We start from the raw sequence: 16,656 nt of genomic DNA on the forward strand, positions 1-16,656 counted from the left end.
GGAGGTGTGTCTGTTACCGTACATCCATTGGCGGTTCATCTGCGTGCATTATATATAATTAAGTGTGTCAAAAATCATTACAGAACATCATGAATAGATAATTAAGTGACCAAATTAATATAAGTTCATCATCACATTAAAACCAAAGTACATACATAGTTCTCATCTTCAAGCGAAAATCATTACAGAACAACATAAAGCTCTGCAGAGCATCTAAATTAATTAAACCATACATTGAAACTATGTAACATTTCAATGCGAAAACAAATGCGATCATAATGGCAACCAAGGTAACAACTGATCCAACGACATAATGATACCAAGCCTCGGTATGAATGGCATATTTTCTAATCTTTCTAATCTTCAAGTGCATTGCATCCATCTTGATCTTGTGATCATCGACGACATCCGCAACATGCAACTCCAATATCATCTTCTCCTCCTCAATTTTTATTATTTTTTCCTTCAAGAAATTGTTTTATTCTTCAACTAAATTTAACCTCTCGACAATAGGGTCGGTTGGAATTTCCGGTTCAACAACCTCCTAGATAAATAAAATCTATGTCATGTTGGTCGGCATAATTTTCATAAACAATAAATGAACCAATAGTTATGAAAAGATAATATATACCACATCCGAATCATAGACAGGACGAGGGCCGACGGGGGCGGATACCAAAACCATCACACTATATAAGATGCAATAATAACAATAAATGAACCAATAGTTATGAAAAGAATATTTTTCCTTTCAGAAAGAAGATAAGAACAAGAGGCTCACCATGGTGGTGCCGGTGATGAGATCGGCGCGGGTGATCGATGGCGGTGAAGACGGGTACGAGGCTTGACGGACCGCTAAACCTAGACAAATATTGAGGAAAATGGAGCTTGGAGGTCAATCTTGGAGAGGAGGAAGCTTAAGTAGTGTGGCTCGGGCATTCCATCGAACACCTTGTGTGCATAGGAGGTGAGCTAGAGCACCACCAAGCCCTCTCCCCCTCGGTTGCTAGAAAAAACAGAGCAATGTGCTCTGCTCTTACGCGAGGGGGTATATATAGGCACCTCATTGGTCCCGGTTGGTGGCATGAACCGGGACTAAAGGGCTGCCTTTGGTCCCGGTTCAAGCCACCAACCAGGACCAATGGTGGTGGGCCAGGAGCGAGGCCCATTGGTCCCGGTTCGTCCCACCAACCAGGACAAAAAGGTCCAGACGAACCGGGACCAATGGCCCACATGGCCCGGCCGGCCCCCGGGGCTCACGAACCGGGTCAAATGCCACCATTGGTCCCGGTTCTGGACTGAACCGGGACTAATGGGCTGACCCGGCCTGGACCATTGCCCCCTTTTCTACTAGTGAAATGTCAAATGGTGGTAGCGGAAAGCGGTGGTGGTTTGCACTTGGCAATGCGGAAGTGGGATGATGGGCTATATACGTGTCGGAGTTGAAGTTGTCGTTCCTAAGTAGCCGAAACACCTTAGGAGACACAACTCATAACTCAAACAAAATTGGGTTAAGTTGGGGTGGAAGTGTATGGTGGGTAAGCCTATGCGGAAATGGTGGTGATGGTTGATGAAGAAGCAACCATTCCTAAGTAGCCGAAACACCTTAGGAGACTTGAATCACTACTCAAGCAACCACGAATGCTATGGTGAAAAAACTGGGTTAGGTTGCGGAAGTTGGTGGTGGCTATGCGGATGATATGGTGGAAGGCCTAGGCAAACTTGCCAAATTTTTGAAAATTTGATGGAGTCAAATTTTGTTGGTGGTATTTTTGCGGGATGGGGGATGTCAATAGCTTCAAAACAAGGTAAAGAACGTCAAAATCGGACTCCGGATGAATTAGTTATGGTCAAAACGGTGAAACACGGAAGGCTGAAATGCCAGGGACCGGATATTCGGGGGTAGGGTCCGGATTTCCGGGGGTGTATGTCCAGAACCGTGCAGATTTAGTGATCCAGGGCCCGGATGTCCGGCCTGGGGCCCGGATGTCCGGCCCGACGATTCCAGATCTCGTTAGGGGCGGAAATTTTTGAATTGGGGGCGGAAATTGATGATTTCGGGGGCAAAATTTGATGGATTTCGTGGATGAAAGGTGGGAAAACTTGGGGAAATGCTAGATCCACTCGAAACCAAGCAAATCCATGGATCAAAATCAACAAAACATCATCAAACCAACAAATCACAAAAAAAATTGGGGGCTATTTTTTGGTGGGGATTTTTAGATTTAGGACGAAATCAAGCAAAAGAAGGCTAGAAAACGGTGTGAGGGACTCCAAATACGTGATAAACGTGGCTCATGATACCATATGATATGGGGCTAACCCGGTGTAGGCCAATATTTCACGTTTGGAGTGGGATCCCTCGAAGAACACGATGAACACGGGGAAGAACAGGGAGAAATCACAAGGGGAAACACTCAAGAATAAGTCCAATCACACATCCACTAGACAATCAAACACACAAGATCACAAGGTACATGAACAACAAAGGGAAAGATACAAGGTAAGGTTCATCTCCAAGAGGAGGTCTTGATGATATCCTAGGCGGATCTTACCACGAGGGGGTCTTGATGATATCCCGCAGGATCTTCTCACATGGAGGTCTTGAACTCCATGGGAGTGGTAGTCTCTCTCTCTCTCAAGAGTAGAGGTAGGAGCAAAGCTCACCTAAGAATGAGCTATCATATTTGCTAACCCTAACTAGAGGAAGGGGATGGAGTATATATATAGGCTAGCCCACGAAGGGGTAAGTGAGGAGGGGATACATGGGCCTCAGGCCCGTCTCTGCGCGCAGGCAGGCGCCGGATGTCTGGTGCAGTTGGCCGGATGTCCGGACCAAAGTGGCCAAGCTACTGGATAGGGGCGCCGGATTTCTGGGGGAGAGCGCCGGATGTCCGGTGGTTGCCGAGGCGCCGGATGTACGGGCACACGGGCCGGATGTCCGGCCGCTGATGCTTCGGCCGTCTTGTTGGTGCAGCTCCTCGGAGGCTGCACAGGCGCCGGATGTCCGGCCGTTGTAGCTTCGGCAGCTCTGTCTTCTTCCGTCGTCGCTTCCAGGCTTCCCTCGCGGATGGCGTAGTTGTTCCTTGGTGCTTGCACTCCTCCTCGACATCCGTGAAGCTCCGACAATACCTATGCATGCACACAGGAGAAGTGTCAAGTAGTATACCATCCTCGAAGGGGTCAAGTGAGCACGTGTAAAGGAGAAGATTCACCTTTATGTATGAGAAGTAGAGGTCGCACGTGTCACTTGCCAAACGGACTCTTGACATGATGATGACCGTAGGATGCTGCGCATCAAGTTGCCAGGAGGAGGTAGCCAGGCGGGCGTGGTCTGCACTGTCGGTGGGCCGCTAGTCACCATGTTTGGTAGTTGCTCCAACTCACTGAGATAAGAATTGACAAAAGAAAAGATGTGGTGCGGGCTCTGGGAAATAGCTTCATGTATAGCTTTTCTCCTAGCATACCATATGGACCATAATGTTACCACCATCCGAGTGAAGCTCTTCTGATCCAGCCTGTCATGCATCTCAAACAACTAATTCGTTGTGCTAGCTTCTGTAATCTCTGCCATACTAGAAACAAGTGACTCCTCGATAAGTGCCCAGGTACACCTCGCCATTGTGCAAGATAATAAAGCATGGCGCCATGAATCCTCGCAGCCACAAAGTGGACATGCATCACGGGTCGACATATTACGGCGCTTAAGAACATTCGTGGTTGGCAGAGAATGACGTGCCAACCTTCAAATGAATACTTTCACCTTCGAAGGGACTGACAAATTCCATAACGAAGTCCAAGATTTTTCTCCCCGCTCCCCACTGGATGAACCACTTCGACCTTCCAACCAGTTCCCCCTCTGAATCTTTGTTGTTATCAAGAACTTGTATGCTGAGCTAACTGTCAAACAGCCCTTACTGTGTGGGTGCCAAGCCCGGAAATCATTGACACTTCTTGTGCACACCGGAAGCTTCAGAATAGACTCAGCATCGATCGGAAGGAAGGTAGCTCGGATCATATTTTCATTCCATGTCGCCATAGCTGGCAGCAAGAGTTCTGACACCATAGTAGATGGATCAGAGACTTGTGAGACTAAAGGTCGAAGTGAGGCCTCCTTCGGGATCCAATTGTCATCCCAGATATGAGTTGTCGGGCCATTGCCAATGCGCCTTATAATTCCTTGTTTCATGATATCTCTTCCATCGAGAAACCAAATCTGGGATGGTGATTAATACTACCTTCATCTCGGTGTATAAGTCATTCGCGTAGTTCTAGATCGATAATTTCACTATCTAAATATGTATTATATGTGACAAAAAGTATATATTTAAAAACTACATCCGTGTAGAAATCTAGTGATATACTTTTCATGACATATAGCACATATTTAATTTCTCAAATCAATGATCTAGAACTACGCGAATGGCTTAACACCGGGACGGAAGGAGTACATGGCTTAGGCCTTTTCATACACAAAAAAAGGGGGTGCCGGCTTTATCCCTTAAATGGGCTTTATGGGCCACATGGAGTATCCAGTTGGTGGTCCGGACTGGGATGGGCCTCCATTGTCAGGATGAGCGAGCCTCCACTTCTTCACACAGTTCCGCTAAAAAAAAAAACTTCTTCACACATTCCCCTAAAAAAAATATTCGGCTTGCTCGGCTCGGCTCGGCTCAACCCCTCCTCCACCACAACGCCCCACCGGAGAAACGACCGGCGGCGGCGATCCCAGGCGCCTGTCCCCGGCGGCGGCAACCGACGACTCTTCTACCCCCTCCCGATCTATTGAGGTGAGCCTTTCTCCTTCCTCGTCTCTCCCAATTTATTTTCTCTTCTCAATGGATTAAACCCTAGCTAGCTAAACTTTCCTCCCTAATCAAACCCTGCCGACATTTACTTGTCAGCTGAGGAGGGGAGATGGATTCTGCTAAGGAGATTCTCCGGAGGTAAGACAATCCACATCCAGTCTCTCCATCTCTGTTGACCATCCCCACATTTCATCACCCGCAGTCTGTTTGTTTGTTTATCCCTTACTTATTATTGATAGATGCTGTGTGTTGCAACGACATTTGTAGTAAGAAATTGCTCCATTGCATTGACGCTGCTTGTCACTGCCGGTTTTCCAGGGTCCATTCAAAGAAGAAACCGTGTGTGGATGGCGAATCACACCAGCATTCCCCGACGTCGATGTCTGCCGCGGTATCCAAGGTGCTCGAAGACGACGACCTCCTCAGGGAGATTATTGTCCGTGTCGGCTTCCCCACCACCCTCGTGCGTGCTTCCCTCGTCTGCAAGCGCTGGTACCACCACATCTCTGACCGCCGGTTCCTCCGCCGCTTCCGCGAGCGCCATCCGCCCCGCCTCCTTGGCTTTTGCCATGTCCCCGAAGATGAGTGTTCACAGTCGTCCTGCCACGCTTCGTCCCGATTTTGCCTCTGCCCCCAGAGCTCGCTGCCGTGGTCAGCCGCGTGGCGAGCTACAGCTTTGGCGTCGACGGCGACGAATGGATCAGGGAGTGCCGGCGCGGCAGTGTCTTGACCGGACGCTATGAAGGATTATTATGGAGACATAGAGTGCACCACCCACTGTGCTCTGGGAGAGACATGGACATCCTCCCACCACTCCCAAGCGTCCAGAACTCTAGTTACCACATGTTCAGTACAATCCTCTCCAAAGAAGATGGCGCCGGCGGCATGTCCTACGTGTACATGTTGGTGGAGGGGGTTGATGAGAATAAAGTTTTTAGGGTGCGCGTGTATATGTTGCAACGCGGTGTCTGGTGCATGCATACCTCATCTACCACAAAGATCCCTCTTCTGTTGTTGCCACGGAAAGTTTTGCTTGTTGACAATAAAATCTATATAGCTGACAAGTTCAGTGACGACATTATTGTCTTGGAATTGCCAGCCTCAAGTTTCTCCAAAATTTCGGTCCCACAGGGAGTGCAGTGTCACCATTATACCACCATCTTGTCACGAGCCGATGATGCATCCGGTGTATATCTCACCCATGTTCATGTCAAGGAGCTTCAGCTTTGTATCTGGCTCCACAAGGGGCACAACTGGTTGCTGGTCAATACCATTTGTTTGCGTCAGATGTGGGCTAATTTGAGGATGCTAGATCATACGCTTGGGGATGAGGATGTTGATTTTCACTTCTTAAGCCATGTGGGGGATAATGCTGAGTTTGTGTTCTTGGAAATGTCTAATTGCACACTCCATCTGGACGTCACGAGCAGGACACTGCGTAAAGTGCATGGGACGCCGATAAAGAATGGGCATTTCATTGCTGTCCATCCTTTTATGATGATTTGGCCACCCATATTCCCTCTGCTGAAGGATGCTACTGCAAGGTTTGCTATTTGGACTTCATATGATCACGATACTAGTTAAGTGACATTACATAATGCTTGCCTTAAGATGTCTTGAAATCACTTGTGTACTCGGGTAATACTACTTGCTTATTGCTACCTACAAAAGTATAAAACATGTGTGAGAGCTGAACGTGTGTAGCCTTGTTATCACATTGACCACCGTACTTCATTGTCCTAAAATATTATCATAAACCAATCAATCCTGTAATTTTAGTTTGCCATTTCTTTAATCGTTGTGTAATTTTCTACTGCCTACCTTTATACTGTGAGCCTCAAGCTTACGAGATTTGTTTTTGCTGAACTTATGTGACTGTCTTTCCTGATACTTATGCACTAGTATGTTAGTACTTGTTTTTTTCTGTCTGATTGTTGTTTAGTGGATTCTTTTTACATGGATTGTACATTTTACATGGCAGGTATGTTTGAGTTTATGCATGAACTGTGATTTTTTTCCCCTGTTGCAATACAAGTGGCCATTCCAAGCTAACAGTGGGTAATTTGTGCTTGTGTGTCAGACATTTCTCCTTGTACGATCAGGTTTTTGTTTTACTGAAATGGAAACATGTTGGTCTGCAATATAAGGACATTTAAGCTGTATTGGCTATAGCTTTTGATAAAGAAAACCTATGTTGCTGGACCAAGTCCATTCTTTTGATTTCTGAATGCACGTAGCATTTGAGTGATAAATGATAATAAAACGCTATGATGCTGAATTACCTCTACTCTATCCTGATCCTTCCTCTGTTTCCTTCAACCAGGAATGGCATGTGAAGGAGGAGGATAGCAGGAAGCTTTTGGATGGTCAGCTACAATGGTGTCGTCAAGGGAGATCAGGGAGCTGCATTTCCTTAGTAGCAGTTCTAACAGTCTTTATTATAACTCGTAGTGGATTAGTTATGATGGTATGTAGCTCGAGCAGGTACTCCTATGCCTATGGTACCATGACTATTTGCGACCGAGATATTGGTTTCATGAAGATGACTCCCTGTATGCATGTTTACTACTCCCTCCGTTCCAAAATAGATGACCCAACTTTATACTAACTTTAGTATAAAGTTGGGTCATCTATTTTGGAACGGAGTAGTTATGCTGACTGATCCACTTGCATCGTCGCGGTCTTGTGGTTCCACCGCTTGCTCTGCTTGTCAATGTGGTATTTGCAGGAATGTGTAGTAGCTTACTAGTCGGAGTTTTTCTTTTAGCATAATAGCTAGTTTTCATCCGTTGAAAGTTCTCGGTCAACGGTGTTGATGTTCTCGGTCATCAGGTCAGGACTGCCAAACTAATGCCTTTTGTGGAAGTGGGATTTTTGACTCTGCAAGTGCCCAGCTGAACAAACAATCATTCTCCCTGCGATCAATCGAGATGGTTATCTGGTTTAGTTGTGTTCTGCCCAGCACGACGGACGAGCGCTGGATCAGTGCCTGGCTATTGCGCATGTCTATCCAATCTTTCAGAGGCTGGTGTGCCTTGTTGTTTATTACTTAATAAAATATCTTCCTGGATGTGTACAGTACTCCCTCATCATAATGTAAGACGTTTTTTAGGAGGGAGGGAGTATCTTTCAGAGAGCGGAGATAGCTTGAACCTTGGTTAAATAGGAGTTCTGAAAAACAAGTGTTGTTTTTCAGATTCTCCATTGAGACCATGGAACATCCATAATGTATCCAATAATGCACAGCAGCCTCGTTAACTGTAGGATCGCCGCCGATGTAGTTTTTTCGTTGGTTATTCTGCCATTGTTTGTTGATATCTTGATGGTACCAGCTGAAGAAGCATGCCGCCCTTCACACGCCATGAGCTTAGAAAATGGCAGGAATCTTTGGAACCTGCAAGCTACTACTCCCTCCGTCTCAGTTTACAAGTCCTGCGCGTATACCTAGGTTGCCAATTTTATCACCCTAATATAAATTATATAACACAAAAATTATATCTTCTGAAAATAGAACATCTGAAGTTTATATTGCTATATTTTTTGTAATATATGACTTGTATTAGGTTGGTCAAATTGACGACCTAGAGGTACGCGCACGCCCTGTAAACTGAGAGAGAGGGAGTATATTAGTTGTTTTCCGATGTGCTGTAATTGCTACACTATGAACAGAGTAGATATCCAGTGACTCTGAGGTATGCTAACATTAGAGTTTCTTTTGTGCATATCCATTTCTTTGCTAACATCAGAAACCCGGGTACACTGGTGAACACACGATGTGATGCGACAAACTCAGCAAGAACTGCAGAGCAGCCGTTCCTTCACCTGGAGAAAAACCAAAAGCGTCAATCCGTTAGTAACCTGATAGTGGTGATAGGCAGTTAGGCACTACCGCACTAGTGACATATACAACTTCCAACTTACGGGTGTTTATAACAATAAAATGGATTGGTGGGCATCAGCTCTAGTGCGAGGGCGGCCGTCGTTAGGAAGAGCGAGGCCTATAATTCCTTCGTGTGGCCTATCTCTCAATGAGAGGAAAGATGATGACAACGTGTCAAGGAGTACACGAGTAAAACGAGAGAGGAATAATGAATGAATCTATATCTATATCTACTAGCAAAAGGGTCCGTGCGTTGCAATGAAAGGAAAAAAAAAACTAATATACAATAGCCATGACCACATTTTGCTGCATCATCGAGATACACTAGCACTCTCAATTTTGTGAAATCATGAACATTTTTTTAAACTCGTGCACATATTCGAAATTGTGAATATTTTTCAAATTCGTGAACACTTTTACAGATTTTCAAACATTTTCTAAAATCAAGAAGATTTTTGAATTCATGAACAGTTTATACTATTTGAAAACATTTTATTTAAAATTGTGAACATTTTTTAACATTTTTTCTTGAATTGGTGAACATTTCTAGAGTCGACGAACATTTTTCTGGAAATTGGTGGAACCATTTTTAAAATTTACAAACAATTTTTTGCTTTAATGAACATTTTCTTGATTTAACGATCATTTTATGAATCAGAGAACATTTACGAATAAATAAACTATTTCGTAAGTCACGAACAGTTTTTAAATTTTTAGGATATTTTTACATTCATGGACAAATCTTCAATTGGAAAATTTTTGTTCAATTTTACTAACATTTTTCAATACACAAACTTAAAAAAATCATGAACATTTTTTTGATTTTCTGAACATTTGTTTTCAAAATTGCAAAAAACAATTGAGTAAGCCAACATATTATACAAAGTCGCAAATATTTTTTGAATCCACAAACATTTTATGAGTTATAAATATTTGATTTAAAAATGATGATTTTTTCAAACTTTTTTGAAGTCCCAAATTATTTAAAGTAAAAAACAAAACCGGAAAAGAAAAGAATAAAAACAAAATTTCGAAAATAGGCCGTCCGGACATGGGCCGGCCCAAACGGGTGCGCTGCATCTTCTTCCAGCGCGCAAAGTGCAGATAGGCCCCCACTGCATGGGCCGGCCCAGACGAGACCCTTTGTGAAACATTTTTTTGTAGCTTATAGGTGGCATCTGTGTGTAACATTTTACAACTTTAAGGGCAACTAATGTTACGTACCACGAGAAACACTTATAAATTTATTACTAGGTATAGTCATAAGTGCTTCTTGTAGTACATCACATTAATTGTTTCAAAGTTATAAAATATTATCCACCGATACCACCTATAAGAGGAGAAAAACATTTCACATAGTGGGAATCCCCCGCCTGGCCAGCTCATGCAGTAGGGACCTTTTATACTACGCTCTGCGCGTTAGAAGAAGACGCAACACCTCGTTTGGGCTGGCAGATATGCAGGCGGCCTGCTTTCAATTTTCGTTTTCTTTTTTTTCTTTATCGTTTTCTTTTTTTATTTTTTACATAATTTGGTACTTCAAAAGAGTTTGACAATTTTAAAAATGTGAATTTTTAAATAAAAATTTCAATATACCATGAAATGTTTGTATATTCAAAAAATATTCGTAATTTTTGAAAAATGTCCGTATATTCATAAATGTTTGCAATTTTGAAAAAAAATGTTCGAGAAAATGTTCATGATTTAAAAAACGAAATATGTATTTGGCAACCATGTGCCAGATTGCAAAAACACCACACCATCTGGATGTCGTTCGTTTTGATCCAAATCGAGCGAGCGACGTCACGCATCTCGCATCGCAACACTCGAGCGTGCCCCATCCCCGAGCTTCAACCGCGCCACGTCGCCGCCACCTTGCCGCGCCCCCTCCGATGAGCCGTCGTCGGTGAGCCAGACCGCACTGCACCTCCCTGCTCTTTCTTTCCCCTCCATCCTCCTTCCTCCCTCTCTCTGTCTCATCTCCTTCTTCTCTCTGTTATCCCATCCGACGGGAGCTCCTCCACTGGATTCCACCCGCCTCGACGGTCGCGACCTTCGACGACTCCTTGACGTCCGCCGCCGCCCCCCGCCTGCACCTCTCCACCGGCCGTCTGGCTCGATCCGTTGCTCATCGCCGCTGGAAATGCATCTCCTTCGCTGTACCCCATCTGCCCTGACGGTTGTGGCCTTCGGCGCCTCCCTGATGTCCACCGATGACCCTGCCTACACAGCTCCGGCAGCCGCTTAGCTTGCCGGTGAGGGTTTGCTCCCATCAAGCACGTTGACCCCAACCACGTTCGCGAGCCTGCAACGTTGAATGGCCCGAAGAGTCCACCCTTCCTCTATTCCATTTTTCTCTTCTCTGGTATTTTTTTTGACCCGGTACTTTTCTTGGAAAGTATGATAATTGACCAGAGAAAAAAATGTTCAAAATATGCACCCAAAAAACTTCTGTTTAAATAACAAGGTGATATATGCACCAAAGAATTGATAATTTAGGTATAAATACCGTGGTAACTGTGACCTTGAGGAAATTTTTTGTTGAAAACAACTCTGATAACTTCAGTGTAAATAACATGATAATATACGAACCGCAGAGTTGATAACTCTAGGTAACTTTGAAGGGGTGGGGAGTTGTTAAAAACATGCAATCGATAACTTATGTAAATAGAAGGGTAATATACAAACTGTAGATCTGATAACTTGGGTAGAAATATAGGCGGCCGTGGGAGGAGGCTATGCAACGGAGACGAGAACGGGAAAACATACTACTTATAAACACCACGGTAATTTTGTTAAAAAACATGGTAATAAGCACCATATAAACACCATGGTAACTTCTGCACCGAAGATAAAAGTTATTGAAAAACGTAACCATGTTAACTCATGTGTAAATAAGATAATAATTTACACTCCCTGGGCTTGATAACATACTTACAAACATCACAATAACTTTGACCCAAGACGTGTATTAAAAATGTGCCACCGGTTATTTCTATGTAAATAACACGGCAATATAATCACCGCTTAACTGATAACTTATACAACATGTGATGGTAACTTTTTGACCTAGATTTTTTGTTGAAAAACATAATCTCGCTAACTTATGTGTAAATGGTATGGTAATATATGTGTCGCATACCCGATAATTTATGTACAGAACACCGCGGTGACGAAAGAGGAAAACGTTGTTTAAAAACGCACCCTTGATAACTTATGTGAAAATAGCATGGTAATATAAGAATAAGCAGCGTGATAACATTTTTGTACGAAGGGCAAAAATTGTTGAAAAATATACGCCTTGTGTGTAAGTACTATGATGATATATGAACTGTAGATCTGATAACTTATACAACACATGATGGTAACTTTTTGACCTAGATTTTTTGTTGAAAAACATAATCTCGCTAACTTATGTGTAAATGGTATGGTAATATATGTGTCGCATACCCGATAATTTACGTACAGAACACCGCGGTGACGAAAGAGGAAAACGTTGTTTAAAAACGCACCCTTGATAACTTATGTGAAAATAGCATGGTAATATAAGAATAAGCAGCGTGATAACATTTTTGGACGAAGGGCAAAAATTGTTGAAAAATATACACCTTGTGTGTAAGTGCCATGATGATATATGAACTGTAGATCTGATAACTTGGGTATAAACACCAAGGTAACATTGATCAAAAGTGGAAAAGGTGGTTGAAAAACATAATCCTGGTAACTTATGTGCAAATAACATGGTAATACATAAACCGAAGAACTGATATATAAACACCACAGTAATTTTTTTAGGGAAACATTGCGGTAATTTTGATCTAGGAAAAAAAATTGTTGGAACAATTACCCCTAGTAATACGTGTAAATTGCATGATAATAGATGAACTGAAACTTGATAACTCTATAAACATCGCGGTAATTTGAAACATGGGATGTAGTATGTCAAAACTTCATGTTTTTTCGCCCTCTTTTTGTATGCTACCAGGTTTCCTCTCAAAACCATAACCTACACCAAAACGCCATGGTAACTTTCACGAAGGGGAAGGGGGTTGTTCAAACATCCCCCCCCCCCCCACCCCCACCCCGCGTGCACGTTAAATTTTGTGCAAAGTTATGATGTTGCACATGTTAAATTTACTGTGATTTCCATGCTATAGTTACTGGCCTTCTCATGATATGATATAGTTACTAGCTTTATCATGTCATTTTTTAAACCAGGGTGTTAATGTTTGAAGTTATCAGCATGCATATGTGATAGTTATCATGCTGCTCGGCCAAAGTTATCAAGCCTAAAATTAAGCTTTTTGTTGACATGGTAGAAAAAAGAAGGGTTCAAATTCCGTTGTTTACATACTATGGACAACAAGTTAAGGTGGATGAGTTGGTTATTAGGCATAGTAGACACGCATTAGACCTGAGTTCAACTCCCCTTTTAAGTGCTTTTTTTCTTCCCACGTAAATTAACTAGTGTAAAACCGAAGAGATAAGAAAACCGATTTGAAAATAAAAACCGGGAGAAAGAAAATCAATGGAAGCGTTTTCAGCGCTCCTACGATAGAGCCGAGTTGAAAACGCTCGTTCGATCGAGCGAAACGAGGCGGTAATTTTGCTGTCTCGGGAAGATACAACTAGCATATAAGTTGTATGTAATCAGTTAAGTGTGCTAGTGCAGCTGGATGTTGCAGCTTAGTTTTGTATGAGAGGGTCTGGGTTCGATTCCCATTCAGCGCCATTTTTAAACTAGATATCACAGTCCTTTAAAAAAAGTTCGTGTATTAAAAAATGTCAATGAAACTGAAAACAATATTGACCATGTAATCGGTGATGTAGCAAAATGATGTCATGGCTATTGGAGATTATGATTTTTTTTTCCGTTGCAACATAGGGGCCGTTTTGCTAGTAATATTTTATTGATTGAAGATAGGGGTTCATATATCCTAGTGCAAAGGCGGTTTGCTAGGGCGAAGAACTTGTCCCGTCCAGGCTCCACCGGCGAGTTCGTGGATTCGTCTCATATGTACGCCGCTCTAGAGGCCGATGGCGGGGAGGGATTCCCAGTGCCATGGATATGGCTCATACTCCCTTTTATCAAAATATAAGACAATTTTTTTATTAAAGGGAGTAGTTTAGTTTATAGTCCACTCACAGGCGATGCTCGGACGAATGATGTCGCTTCATATTCGGTCTGGTCTTATGAGGTGCGAACCTCCTCGATTTTGTCCGCCGAGACGGAGTTCTGGTGCAAATTCCCGTCGTCTCACTGAGATGACGGTTAGCGTTTCACGCCTTACGCACATGACGGGCAAGATATGGTGTCATGCCTTTCAGATTTGCTTCAGCGGCGACAATTGCAGCTCTAACGTATTGGTACTTGGGCACGTGCATGAGGACTTTCTATATGCTACCGACAAGGTAAAACCATGTAGGGGAGAGGCGATAACGGCGCGTCGTCGACGACTCTTCTGGTTCAGTCGTCCAGAAACTTCAATCTAATTTTTTGTATGCTTAGAGTGTTGTATACTTCAGATAAACTTATATAATGGGTCTAAACCATTTTCAGAAGAAAAAGAAACATGCTCCTAACTCGGTCGAGTCAGAAACTCAGGGTTCTCCCAAAAAAAAACGAGAGTCGGATATGTTTCTTTTCTACAGCAACAGAGACGGATATGTTGGCTTGTGAGAACAAATGAGACGGTCCATGGTCAGGTTGCCCGTGCGTTCCACCGCTAATTAATCCTTCTACTAGAAGAAGTGAGGTTACCTTCTCACGTGAAAGAACAAGGACTGACTGACTGCCGGCCGGCCGCTTCCAGTTCCCAATCTTGACGAGAACAAAAGCGGAGACCGATGGACCGGTCGATCAGCCAGTTAGCCGGCGCGGGAGGTCCGGCCCGGCCCGGCGGGGCTCAACCACCGTCACCGCGTTCGTCATGGCCAACCCAGCCCCGACGTCGCTGTCGCATTTTCGTGAGGGCGTACGGACGACCTCCGACAGCGACACCACATGCTCTGTCTCCTCGACTCCTCACCTCGTCTTCCAAGTTCCCTCCGAGTTTTAATTTGTAGAAAGCTCTCCTTGGTTCTGGCTATTTTGCAAGGGATCCGGACAGCATGATCGACCCACCATTTTTTATATTCTCAAAAGAGTGACTCAATCTATTACTCTCTCCAATCCATATTATTTGGAAACATTTACATTTGTGCCCTAACTCGTGTTGGAACCGAACCGAGGATCGACGGACGATTAGACAAGAACATGAGGGGACATTTGCCGGGCGACAAACGCCCGCTGCGACGGATGTCCCGCCGGCGACGAACGCCTTTTTCTCTCTTGTATTCCACTCGGCTCCTTATATAGGCAGGACCTATGCGTAAGCCACTAACACCACCTAGCACTCACGCACGCACGCAGGCAACTACCTGATCCTATTTCTATTGCCACTAACTCACGACCTACATGCCCGCACTAACAGCAGGAGCCGCACAACCACCACGCACAGCCACCATTTGCATGCAAGTTCACTTCCAACGCATCCGTACCATGCTCTCAACGGCCTTACGACCCGGCCGTTCAGCTAACTAACATGCAGCACCAGCCCGTGCGCTGCCTCCAACAGACCGCAACAACCCTTGTGCATGCGGCTCCTTCACGACACGAACGCGAGAACGAACTCTGGCCGGCACACACCCCCGTGCCCAGCACGGACCAGACCTAGCGCGCCGAGGCCGGTCACCACCGCACGGGCACGGACATGGCTTATTGCCAAACAACTTGAACCCACTACTCAGATTTGCCCCTAATTTCGAAGCATGCTCAAATTTGCCCCTCTATCGTTAGTTTCCTTTATAAAAATACTCTTCTGTGTCGTTACCGTTACCATCCGGTCAAAGGGCTTTGACCGTCTAGGGGCGTTTATTGGACATATTGCCCCTGCCTCCGTGTGTCACTTACATGTGGGGCCCACTCAGAAAAAAATAAAAGGAAAAACTCTTTCTCTCACCCTCTCTCCCTTTCACTTACATGTGGGCCCCCATGGCCTATCTCTCACCTCCCACCAATCTCCCTCTACCTCACGACCTATCTCTCTCTCAACTTCGACGACTGATGAAGTCATGTACCTGGGGTAGGGGCATGGACCTGTCCAAGGTACCCACCCCGAGGACATCTTTAGAAGAAGCCGTCTTCCAGTCGACCTAGAGGGACTCCACTCGACAGACTGGAAGACACTCGAGGAACTTGAAGACACTCGACCACCAGGAGTTCAAGATCTACTCTGTATCCAAATGGTCTGTAATTAAGTAGTCTTTATGGTCATGATAACACTTTATGTAAGGCGTTACCAGTAACGCCAGACCTTAATGTACTTTAAACCCTCCGCTACGTGGGCTGGCTGGGGTCTTCGCATCCTCTATATAAGCCACCCCCCTCCACTGGCAGAAGGGTTCGCACCCCTGTAACTCATACGCATATAATCCAGTCGACCGCCTCCGGGCTCCGAGACGTAGGGCTGTTACTTCCTCCGAGAAGGGCCTGAACTCGTAAATCTCTTGCGTATACAACTACTCCATAGCTAAGATCTTGCCTCTCCATACCTACCCCCTATTCTACTGTCAGACTTAGTACCACGACAGTTGACGCCCACCGTGGGGCAGGTGTCTTAGCGACTTATTGGAGAAGTTGCAATTCTTCCGATAGCCTTCATCATGGTTCCTGGCAGAGTTCTGGTCGAGGGTCGCGAGATCCGTCTCGGCGCGCTCACGTTCATCGCCGACGACTCCGCTTGGCTCCAGGAGGCTCCACTCGACATCGACGCGCTTCCCGTCCGCGGGGCAACGCACTTTCGCGCGTGTGTCCGCGGCGTCTTGCTGCGGTAACCGTCGGCTCCGTATCGGTCGACTCCTGTGTCGTCCTCTCTCCCTGTCTCCCGTTAGCGCAAGCGCTCTGGTCGGTCGAGGCTTCAGCGGTGG

At 44.8% G+C, this 16,656-nt stretch overlaps 1 protein-coding gene across 1 annotated transcript; it reads left to right on the plus strand.

The window, feature by feature from the left end:
* The first annotated feature begins 4,646 nt into the window (after positions 1-4,646).
* LOC123087160 (uncharacterized) lies at positions 4,647-7,349 on the plus strand. Its single transcript, XM_044509080.1, is given in 5 exon segments — positions 4,647-4,790; positions 4,905-4,946; positions 5,127-5,368; positions 5,371-6,352; positions 7,132-7,349. Coding segments are annotated over 4 exon segments (1,266 nt in total). The 5' UTR covers positions 4,647-4,790; positions 4,905-4,917; the 3' UTR covers positions 7,145-7,349.
* Positions 7,350-16,656: the final 9,307 nt, after the last annotated feature.

Source organism: Triticum aestivum, chromosome 1B, assembly GCF_018294505.1.
Source record: "Triticum aestivum cultivar Chinese Spring chromosome 1B, IWGSC CS RefSeq v2.1, whole genome shotgun sequence".
In the NCBI taxonomy this organism is placed as follows: domain Eukaryota; kingdom Viridiplantae; phylum Streptophyta; class Magnoliopsida; order Poales; family Poaceae; genus Triticum; species Triticum aestivum.